Source organism: Megalobrama amblycephala, linkage group LG6 (genome assembly GCF_018812025.1).
Source record: "Megalobrama amblycephala isolate DHTTF-2021 linkage group LG6, ASM1881202v1, whole genome shotgun sequence".
NCBI lineage: Eukaryota > Metazoa > Chordata > Actinopteri > Cypriniformes > Xenocyprididae > Megalobrama > Megalobrama amblycephala.
Genome location: NC_063049.1, coordinates 7,282,585 through 7,295,057, shown reverse-complemented (window position 1 = coordinate 7,295,057; position 12,473 = coordinate 7,282,585). Strand labels below are relative to the sequence as shown.

Below are 12,473 nucleotides of genomic sequence, written 5' to 3'. Positions count from 1 at the left end.
ATGTCCCGTTCCCTCCATCAGGGAATGGAGGTTCAAATAGTAACCGAGCTGTTTCTAATCCATTGAATACCCACTGAAACGATATCTTTATCTATCTGGCTTTGCTATCTAAAATTCATTCCAAATGAATTTTGAAATTGATTCCACAGATAAAAGTCAGGTTTGTAATGATTTGAAAGTTATGACAGAATTTCCATTTCGTCTGCTTCTCAGATATTTAATCTGAGAAAGAGACCCAGGAGTAAATCTCACATATGCCTCCTCTAGGGTTTCAGAAGAGATCTTAACAATGTGCTGAAATAAAATAAATTCTACAATCAAAAGTCAGAAATCTCAATATGATCTGAAACATTTTTAAGGTCATCTAAGACCAATCATCTGAGTTATATAAATATTTCTTTAAAATGAAGTTAATTGTATATATTTGTTTTCTCTCATAAGGAATTTTAGGACATAACACCTGATATGAAGCTGATGCTCAAATTAAACATACAGAGAACTCTCATGTCCAACAACGTTAAGTGCATTAGCGTCACAAAATGTGTTGATATATGCAGCTGAAGCTGTTCCAGACATGTGACCCAAAGATTAATTGTTATTGGTCAGTTAGTTTTCATAGCTGGATGAGTAAAAATAAATAAAAAAATAAAATAAATTTGACAAACTCACTGATGATTTGGAAAAAAAAAAGTTTGTCCCCTGTGTGAATAGCTCGATAGCTTCACACTAAATATTTGTGTTTGGTGTGAACAGGCCATAAAGTCTCCTGAGCTATGAAAGAGCAACTCTGAACAACAAGATGATCTTCTGCGTACATGTGACTGCCACAATATCAATGACATCATCAGCATGTTTCTCCCAGGAATCATCGTTAATTTACTGCAGCAATTCTGATGCGCATTGGAACATGTATGATTTCAATACACACACACCGATGTCAGCTGGTAGTCGAACCCTGTGATAACACTCCTGTCAGCTAATGAGCATGTAGGTAAGTTTATGAACTTTACAAGAGAAAATTGGGCCAGTTGATGTCAAAATAAATCTATAACGTTCCTCTCCAGCCTTGATGAAACAGAATAGCAAAGTGTGAGGTTTGAAGATTCACCACTGAGACTTCTGATATAAACAAGCATTGAGAATCCCCTCTGATAGGCCAAATGGCTGGAGGATACACACACACACACACACACACACAAACATATACACACACCACCCAAAACACTCTTAGATGTGGGAGGGTGGATGAAAACTTTGGATTTTTTTTTTGTAACGAAATCTATTTAATGAGTTATTTCGATACGATTGTCAGCAAAAAAAAAAAAAAATAAATCAAATCAAAACAAAACACAACAAAAACAAAACAAACCACAAAACAGCTGTGCACTGTTGCATGGTTGAGTTCAATTTGAGTTCAAACACAACAACAAAATCCATGTTTTTGTTGCTTTTTTTGGCAAATCAAATCCAAAATTAATAATAAAAAAAAACTCAACTTTTTAAAATAGTTTTTATAAGAAGATGACTGAATTAGAATTTTGTTGTACATGTACTTGCATTCAGTAACACTGATCATCATCATTCTGTGTGTGTGTGTGTGTGTTTTTGTGACATATCAGGACACAAATTTGTATAATGACATGGGTATGACATAGGTATTACAAGGAGAGGGTGACTTATGAGGACATTACCCCATGTCTCCATTTTTCAAAAGGCTAATAAATCATACAGAATGAGTTTTTTTGAGAAAGTAAAATTGTGCACAGTTTTCTGTGATGGGTAGGTTTAAATGTAGGGGTAGTGTAAGGCGATAGAAAATACGGTTTGTACAGTATAAAAACCATTATAGAATGTCCCCACAGTGTGTGTGTGTGTGTGTGTGTGTGTGTGTGTGTGTGTGTGTGTGTGTGTGTGAGAAAGAACTTGTGGATTATTGCTCAGGATTTGTGATTTAAGGGAGGTTAATGAATACAATGCTTGCACACACTCAAACACAACATCACTGCAGGGAACCTACTGTATAGAACAAACAGATACCTAAACACACAATCATGCAAAAATACACTATGATAACATACAAAGGAAACAAACACAATGAACACACCCTCAACTCACCCTGTGTGTCGACTCTGTTTGTAGTCTTTCCTGACTCTGTAGCCTCTGTATGCTGTAACACATATAATTGTGGAACATTGAATAAAATGACATAATATCAGATAACAATTTGTAGTAGGTGAAAATCTTAAGTCTGATCACTTAGAAATGTACTGTAAAAGCAGGCATACTGAAGAATCTGTAGCGCAAATGGTGTGATCATCTCTAGATAAATAATCACTACTAAGTTTGAGCAATAATGTATGAAACCCCATTTATAAACATTTCCTAAATTAGTATGACTAAGTATACTGCATGGTAGTATCAAATGTAATGTAGCAGTTTTTTACTTCCATTCAAGCAGCTTTGATTTTAAATCAGTTACATACATTCAGATAAATTGATTCCTTTGATCAGACACTCTAAATGCATGTTTAGGATAAAAAACACAATGAGCTCTGAGTGAGTAATTAGTACTTTATCACTCATACAAATGAGTGTAAATCTCAGAACACATGAAAGCAGCAGCCCTGCTCTAAAATGCTAAAGTAGTCATTTATTCCACTTTCAATGAGACGCCCAATTAAAACTCAAAACTTTACGCTTTAATCAGAACAGAGGGTGAGAACGCAACCATGTAATCTCACACTCTCACACAGTGTGGGAGTGGATAGTTTGTCATGTGTTTTTGTGGGTGTTCAGAAAACGCTTTGCGTCAGTATCATGACTATAGACCCTTTTCACATTTCCGAGTTTCTCAGAAGCGGAAGTCGTCATTGTTGGGTAAAATTCCATAGCCGCTGTATTAGAAACAGCAACTAGTTTTTTGTAATTTAATGCAAAGGTAATATAATACCAAGTATAGTACGGAAGAGGATTAGGGCCAAGCAATAATAAAAAAATAAAACCATCTCGAGATTAAAGCTGTTAAATTTCGAGAAAAAAGTCGAAATAAAAATGTTAAGAATAAACTCGTTAAATTACGAGAAAAAAACTCATTAAAATTCGAGAAAAAAGTCGAAATAAAATGTTGAGAATAAACTCGTTAAATTACGAGAAAAAAACTTGTTAAATTTCAAGAAAAAAGTCAAGATAAAATGTTGAGAATAAACTCGTTAAATTACGAGAAAAAAACTCGTTAAATTTCAAGAAAAATGTCAAGATAAAATGTTGAGAATAAACTCGTTAAATTACGAGAAAAAAACTCGTTAAATTTTGAGAAAAAAGTCTAAATAAAATGTTGAGAATAAACTCGTTAAATTACGAGAAAAAAACTTGTTAAATTTCAAGAAAAAAGTCAAGATAAAATGTTGAGAATAAACTCGTTAAATTACGAGAAAAAAACTTGTTAAATTTCAAGAAAAAAGTCGAGATAAAATGTTGAGAATAAACTCGTTAAATTACAAGAAAAAAACTCGTTAAATTTTGAGAAAAAAAGTCTAAATAAAATGTTGAGAATAAACTTGTTAAATTACGAGAAAAAAACTTGTTAAATTTCAAGAAAAAAGTCGAGATAAAATGTTGAGAATAAACTCGTTAAATTACGTGAAAAAAAATCGTTCAATTTCGAGAAAAAAGTCGAGATAAATGTTGAGAATAAACTCATTAAATTACAAGAAAAAAACTTGTTAAATTTCGAGAAAAAAGTCGAGATAAAATGTTGAGAATAAACCCGTTAAATTATGAGAAAAAAACTCGTTAAATTTCAAGAAAAAAGTCGAGATAAAATGTTGAGAATAATCTCGTTAAATTACGAGAAAAAAACTCATTAAATTTTGAGAAAAAAGTCTAAATAAAATGTTGAGAATAAACTTGTTAAATTACGAGAAAAAAGTCATTAAATTATGAGAACAAATTCATTAAATTATGAGAAACATGTCATTAAATTTCGAGAAAAAAGTCGAGATAAAATGTTGAGAATAAACTCATTAAATTACGAGAAAAAAAAGTTAAATTTCGAGAAAAAAGTCGAGATAAAATGTTGAGAATAAACTCATTAAATTACGAGAAAAAAACTCGTTAAATTTCGAGGGAAAAAGTCGAGATAAAATGTTGAGAATAAACTCATAATTTAATGAGTTTATTCTCAACATTTTATCTCGACTTTTTTCTCGAAATTTAACAACATTTTTCTCATAATTTAACAAGTTTGTTCTTGTAATTTAACAACTTTTTTTATCGTAATTTAATGACTTTATTCTCAACATTTTATCTCGACTTTTTTCTCGAAATTTAACGAGATTTTTTCTCGTAATTTAATGAGTTTATTCTGAACATTTTATTTCGACTTTTTTCTCAAAATTTAACAATTTTTTTCTCGAAATTTAACAACTTTAATCTCGAGATGGTTTTATTTTTGTATTATTGCTTGGCCCTAATCCTCTTCCGTAGTATAGTGCTATAAATGTACATATGCGTTTTAAAAAATAAAAATGTTAAAAAACTTTGCAGGATTTACTATATGAGATAAAAGGGTCTATTATATTTACAAACAATCTTGGTAAAACTTTCTGTATTTATAATGCAATATATCTTAATACTTATCTTATGAGTGGTCTGTCTGTTAAGTGACAAATACAAAGTCTTCTTGTAAACATCCAAAAGGCTTTATAATGTAGTCATAATATAAGTGGTCTTTGTCTGCTTTGAGTAAAGTATTATAAGAATAAGAATGAATTTCTTTCTTCTGCTGAACACAAAAGAAGACATTTTGAAGAATGTTGGTAACCAAACATTTGTTGACAGCCATTGACTTCCATATATTTTTTTCAATACTATGGAAATTCATACAGTTTTGGAACTTGAAGGTGAGTAAATGATGACAGAATTTTCATTTTTGGATGAACTATCCCTTTAAGTGTTTACAGCCATAAGAAATCATGAATGGATTATATGACACATTTGCTTTGAATGTTTTATTGTAATATCAACAAAACCATATTGCATTGTTCCAGATGTAAATAGGTTACCAGTGAACTTAAAATATTTTACTCTGAAATTAACATTAGCCTCACTGGAAACACTCAAATATGAACAACCACTCCTAACCACTCATGAAATGTAGAAAGACACTGTGCAGATTTTAAATAAAAAATGAACAAAGATATAAGACTTATAATCCATAATAAAACTATAATCCATTATAACTTAAGTGGATGTAACGATGTTCATCGTGCTTTAAATCTTAAAAGTTATAACCACAAATAGCTAAGTATTATAATTTATTATAACTGTTGTTACAATTATTCATGAGATGATACAAAATATTAAACGTTTTTTAATTTTTTATAAGCTATTATGCATACATTACAATGGCTTAAAATACCCTATTAATGCATTATAAATACAGGCTTCATAAAATGGTATCACTTTACTTAAAGCCATTATATATAATGCATTAGTATTTTTAATGCATTAATTATAACTTGTATTATAAAACAGTTAGTTCCTGTCCTTGATTTTGATTGGTCAATAGCTGTGTTTTATTCACAATAATACACGGCTATGACCGCTTCACCCAACAGTTCTGTGTATCACTACACATCACCCTTAGTAACCACTCTTAGCAGCATGAACTGTTTGTTCTCAATTGATATTGTTCATTGAAGCTTACTGTATTATGTAGAAGATATTGTGAGAAAGAGATTGAGTGAGCGAGTTTATTACCTGCATTCAGATTTAGCATTTTCCTTTAGGTCGGTCCTATGTTCATGATAAAAAATGTCCGATGTATTACCTTTTTAAACATTTAAGGGTTTTTCCCATGACTGACAGCGCTAGTCAAAGCATTTATCTGTTGCATCTTGTTCTGTGTTCACAACAATTCAGTCTTTTCAATGTAAAAGTCTTCGCTGCTGACTGACACACTCATAAAGACAGTCTTTGCCGCCATCTAATGGCATAATAATGTAACTTCTGTTGCTGTTCACGGTCAGGGGCTATTTTTTCAGGCGGAAGGAAGGAAGATAGTTTAATTCATGAAAGTTGCACTGATACATATTTTTGGCTTTATTTTTTGTATTGTGTGGTAACCGTTTTATAAATGCAATAAGGTACTCGAGGCTGTACTGTATCGTGATTAAGTCACGGATGAAGGGGTTACTCCACTTCGTGTTGTGCCTAACAACGCCCTTAAGCTGTGACTTATTCACGATACAGCACAGCCTCGAGTACCTTATTGCTAACATGTATGGTCTCATCAATAATTGTAACTATAGTTTATTATTATTATTATTATTATACTTCTCTACTCATTCAACATACCCTTAGAAAGTATAACGCATTAAAACACTTGACAAACAACCACTTCAGCTGTAACAAGGAATCTGCAAATATTATGATGCATTTTAACTTTGGTTACAATTATTTATAAAAAGACAATGCATTATAATGTACATTATGAATACAGCATTATACATAAAGGCTTTAAGTAAAGCGTTAGCCATAAAATCTTTAATATAGTTGCCGTTTACTAAAACACAGCTTGGTTTGTGCAAGATGAAACTCAGAACAGAATGGTCACAGCAAATCTCCTACACTGAAAAAAAAGGTAACATTTAAATTTCCACATTTTTACCTAAAACCTAAGTTTTAGGTTTCTATTTTTTTTTTTTTTTTTAAAGTTACACTATTTTATTTTAAGGTGCCCTTGTTATAGTGTAATTATACAAAAAAATACAGAGTAATATTAATTAACAAAATGTACTTATACTTATAAATGTACAAAATGTAACTATATAATTACGATTAGGGATTGGTTTAGGGTTATAGTTGCTTGTAATTATGCATTTTTTTTTTTTTTTTACTATATTATGACAACAGTAACACTATGTTATTACTATAGTAAGTACATGCAAGATGAGTAACAGGGACACTAAAATAAATAAAATTATTTAATATAGCTGAATCAACTTACATTTACACCAACAAAACTCTATTTCATGGGTTAAATAAGGTAAAAATAGCTCTTTACTAACAATTACAGGGTACCACTTTTGTTTTTTTGTTTTTTTTTTTTGTTTTTTTTACAGTGTATAGATATCCTGTATGGATATAGAAAGCGTTCCCCCCCTGAAAGCCCGTTTTTTTTTTTTAAATCTGCATACTGTGCTCAGCATATTCTCTGCATATGGGTCTCAAATTTTTGAAAGATGAGTGTTTATTTTAGAAATGCTAATGCAGCCCACCTCAAAGCGGATACACACACCTCTACACGGCTCTGAACATGTGCCGTACACCGCGCCACCTGCACCAGTGGACATACTGTGAGCACAGAGCCAGAGAGAGACGTCTGCAAAAAAGGAGAATTGAAGTACTCCAGAAGAGGAGAGGAGAACAATAGCATCACTCCTCCCTCTCCTTCCTCCCCCTAGACCCCTGCCTCCGCCCCTCCCTCCTCACGCCCTCAGAAGACGAGCGTGGCGATGGAAACGCGCCCCAAGAAGGTTAATATGCCCGCTTTGATCTCCGTCAGGCCACACCGAGTAAGAATTCATTTACATTTCAGATGAAAAGGGTGACAGTATAAAAAGCCATCTTGTTTCTGGTATGTGAGAGTCTGTAATGGGCCGGGAATGTGAGAGAGGAAGTGGCAGGGAACCCCCAACACCCCCCATCTTTCTATCTCTCTCTCTTCGCTCCTCTGCCGCCTGCACTGGGAAACAGATGAAAGCAAAGCGAGCTCAAAATGCAGCTTTCTACTGAAACATGGGGACCAAATGCTGTGACCCAAACTTTCAAAAGAGACGCTGGCTCCACACATTATTAATTTAGCAGCACTGTTTCTTGGGATTGTTTGTTGAGATCAAAAAAGGTACTTTGTGAAAAATGCTGTAAAAATTGCAAGTTGGAAAGATTTGGAAAGACAGAAAGTGGGAGCAGTCTTAGCACTTGTCTCTATCACTAAACATATTTACATTTTTACTACTGCTCCTTCTCATTTTTCGCTCTTGTTTTTCCAAACACGCTAGTCATCTTGCTAAATGGGAACACCCGACAAGTCCTGCCGTTTTGGCAATGCTCTGACTCAGTTGTGTACCCATCACTATTTGGCCCTTGTCAAAGTCACTCAGATCTTTTCGCTTGCCCATTTTTCCTGCTTCCAACACATGAAATTCAAGAACTGACTGTGCTGCCTAATATGTCTCACCCCTTGACAGGTGCCACTGTAATGATGTAATCAATGTTATTCACTTCCCCTGTCAGTGATTTTAATGTTGTGGCTGATCAAATTACATACTTTTAATGACTAAAGTATGTAATTTCATTTATTGATTTTGTAGTCTTATTCTACTTTGATTTTCCTAATTTCTATTTTACTTTATTCTGCACTTTTCCACTGTTTACAGCTCATATGCAAATAGCATTATAAATGAGTGTTACTTTTCGTGCCAATAAATCAGACTACACTGAAATTGAGAGACACAAAAGTATAAAGTAGAAATTCTCCACAATTTTGTAACATGAATTTGGGTTCAACAGAGCACTCTGAGAGATGCGTACCTGACTGGATCTGCACAGCAGCCAGCTCGCGCTCTTTCTTTATCAGCTTCAGATTCTGACGGGCCGTGTAACCCCTCCAGGCTGAACAGAGACCGAGAAAAAGAGTTGATGGGAATAAAACACAGAGAATTAGTTTTAGTAAACTGGTAAACAATTTCTAGAGGTCACAGTAATGTACTACAGATCGGAGATCAACAATAAGGGTTTTTTTTTTCTGTTGGCCTAGTCCAACGAGTAGTTCAGATATTTACTTACAATATTTACCCTGGATAAACAGTTATATACAGTATATGAAAAAGTTATTTTTAGTAACATTTTAGTACATTTATAGTAAGGTTTTTGATACACTTAACATTAATTTATTATAATATACACTACTGTTCAAACGTCTGAAGTCAGTAAGATGTTTTAAAGAAATTAATACTTTTAATTAGAACTGATAAAAAGTGACAGCAAATACATTTATAATGTTGCAAAAGATTTCTAATCTAAAAAAAATGCATCACTGTTTTCACAAAAATACTAAGCAGCACAACTGTTTTCAACATTGCTAATAATAAGAAATGTTCCTTGAGCAGCAAATCTGTTATAAGTTCCCTGTGTCATGTCTGGGCTCTTATGTTGTTCTGTTCCTGTTTCTTGTTCATGCCATCTTTATAGTTTTCCCTGTTGATTAGTCCTGATTGTTCCCTTATGCATAAATAGCCCTTGTGTTTCCTTTGTTCTTTGTCAGTCATTGAATGTATTGTGTGTGTTCATGTCCCCAGTGTTTCCCTGTTTTGGTTTTGCTTTGTTTTCATTAAACTCACTCCTGCACCTAGATTCTCCATTTCCGTCTGCCTTCCTAGTGTTACAGAATAATTTCTGAAGGATCATGTAACACTGAACACTGGAGTAATCAAGGCATCACAGGAATATATTTCATGTGGTGATCACTGTTACATCCACACTCACCCCAGTCATTATCCAGACTCAAAGCATGAGGTAACCATCTCCTGAATTCTGAACCTCTCTCCCATCTGTACCTTGTTACCCTCATCAGCCACCGTATTTAAGGACCTGTACTTCCCTTTTACCGTGCGAAGTTTTGTATCTTTCTAGTGCATTACTGAGTGTTGTTTCCACTGCTGTGTTTTCTGTGTATGACCTTGCTTCTCTTGTGCTTACACCTTTGCCTTTCATTTAGACTTGTTTGCTTAATTGGACTTGCTGGATTGATCTCTCATCTGTCTTTTGACCCTGCCCAATAAATACTCTGCACATGGATCCTGCTGTGCCTTTCAAATTTTCTGTGTTACAGAAGACTTTGCCCACTATTGATCCAGCAGAGTCTTCCATCCATGACATGCTGGCCTTGCAGTCCGCCACCACAGATGAAGTTCTCATTCATCTGCGGCAAGATTCTGCCACATCGGGTATAGTATCTTCCAACAACACAACACCAGTTGCTGTCACCAACACCTAATTCTCCAGAGGCTGCATTCAGCACTGTAAATCCTTACATCGCTCTCCCGGAAAAGTTTGATGGCACCCCCAGATGCTGCAGAGGATTTCCTACTCCAGTGCTCACTTTATTTCCACTCAGCAGCCACAAACTTTCCCCACCAAGGAGGACAGGGTAGCATTTGTTATTAATCTTTTGTGTGGAAGAGCGCTACAGTGGGCCACCGCCATGTAGGATCATGACGCTACCATTCACGGCTCCCTCAATCTGTTTAACTCGTCTGTATGATGTGTTCGAGCACCCTGTTGGTGGAATAAGTGTCGAGAATCATTTGGTTACTATCATGCAAGGCAATTCGACGGCAACTATTCTAACTATGACGGCAACTATTCTAACTATGATGGCAACTATTCTAACTATGATGCGGGGAACCGTACTATGATGTGGGAAGCTGTTTACCATGGAGGTTGCTTTTGAAGAGTGGAGGCATTAGCTGGAGGAAGCGCAACACCCCTTTGTTCTGCTGACTAACCATAAGAACATGGAGTACATGCAGGGAGCCAAAAGACTGAACACTAGACAAGCTAGTTAGGCCTTGTTTTTCTTTCATTTCCACTTCTCTGTCACCAAACGGCCAGGATCTAAGAACATCAAAGCAGATGCTCTCTCTCGTATGCACATGGACAGCAATCACTCTGAAACTATCACCACCATCCTGCCCTCATCACTGGTAGTGGCTCCGGTCCAATGGAACATCATGGAAGAGATAACACATGCACAATTAACTGAACCCACCCCTTCTCAGTGCCCACAGGCGATGGACATATTTCCCCTAAACTCTGTGCTCTCATGTTATCCATTGGGTCCACATGTTATTAAGCTCTGGACATCCAGGTGAGAACTGCACCACACAGTCGGTGCAGAACCGTTTCTGGTGGCTCTCTCTAGCCTCGGACATTTCCTCATTCATCATAAACTGTGCAATCTGTGTGTAAATGAAACTGCCCAAGAACTCCCTGCTGGTCTTCTTCATCCTTTTCCCATACCTCACCGGCCATGGTGTCACCTAGGTGTTGTCTTAACATCATGCTGACTCAACATCAGCCTCACCTCCGGGTATCACCCACAGTCCAATGGGAGAGCAGCTCAATCAGGAGATTGGCTCGTTCCTACGGACCTACTGTAGCTAAAACCAGCATAATTGGAGTCGTTTCTTTCCCTGGCCAGACTATGCACAAAACTCCCTCTGCAAACCCACCACAGGCATGAACCCTTTTGAGCTTGTATTAGGATTCCAACCCCCGCTGTTCCCCTGGTCTGGAGAGTCTGCAGATCTTCCCATGGTGAACCACTGGATGCATCAGAGCAATCAGGTCTGTGACACTGCCTACATACATCTCCAATGAGCCATCCGTCAACAAAAGATCCAGGTGGATTGGCACCTACGTCCCTTTCCCATGCTTCTCCCTGGGCAGAGGGTCTGGCTGTCTACCAGCGACCTCAGGCTCCCGTGACAGAAATTCAGTCCCAGGTATGTTGGCCCTTTCAAAATCATCAGTCAGATTAACCCTGTAACATACAAACTCTTGCTTCCTTCTAACTCTCCCACTTTCCATGTTTCTCTTCTGAAACCAGTGGAAGGCTTGGGCCTGAGCCCCACAGAGGACTCTACCTCTCCACCTCCCCTTGAAGTGAATGTTCCTCACCCTCCAGGATTGACAGCGTAGGGGCCAATGCATGTTTTACCTGGTGGACTGGGAGAGATACGGACTGCAGGAGCGCTCATGGGTACCATCGGATGACATCCTGGATCTTGCACTGATCATGGAATTCCACACCTGTCATCCAGATCATCCACGACCCAGACCTCATGGTCAAAGGGGTCCGGAGTCCAGGGGTCTGGAGGCATTACTGTTACCCTGACTCACCAAATGAGGTAACTATCTACTGAATTCTGGACCTCTGTCCCATCTGCACCTTATCACCATATTTAAGGACCTGTACTTCCCCTTTTACCTTGCAAAGTCTTGTATCTATCTAGTACATAACTAAGCATTGTTTCAACTGCTGTGTTTTTTGTCTATGACCTTGCTTCTCGTGTTCACCCCTTTGTCTTTCATTTGGACTTGTTTGCCACGTTGGACTGTCTTGCTGGATTGAACCCTCACATGTCTTTCGAACCTGTCCTCATATTTGCCCAATAAATACTCTGCACATGGTACACAATACTCTGTGCCTCCTGAGTCTGCTGTGTTACAATAATAAGTGGCTTCTTTGAAAGAAAAAAAAAGGAAATCGTACAGACCCCCAAATTTTGAAAGGTAGTGTATGCAACTCAAAGCCAGTTATTAAAACTAAGAACAGACTACCTTTGTTTAGAATTTTTTAATGATTTGTCCTTGAAAATGCAACACATGTGTTCTTACTACTGAGC

General features: G+C 36.3%; 1 protein-coding gene across 1 annotated transcript in view; it reads right to left on the bottom strand.

Moving 5' to 3' along the window:
- Positions 1 to 12,473, bottom strand: part of LOC125269796 (myosin-IIIb-like) — a 76,205-nt gene that overhangs the window by 51,475 nt on the left and 12,257 nt on the right. Inside the window, exons 7-8 of the mRNA XM_048192763.1 lie at positions 8,596 to 8,676; positions 2,116 to 2,167 (exon numbers count right to left, since the gene is read on the bottom strand). Of these exons, the coding sequence (XP_048048720.1) occupies positions 2,116 to 2,167; positions 8,596 to 8,676 (133 nt within the window). The remainder of the gene's footprint in view (positions 1 to 2,115; positions 2,168 to 8,595; positions 8,677 to 12,473) is intronic.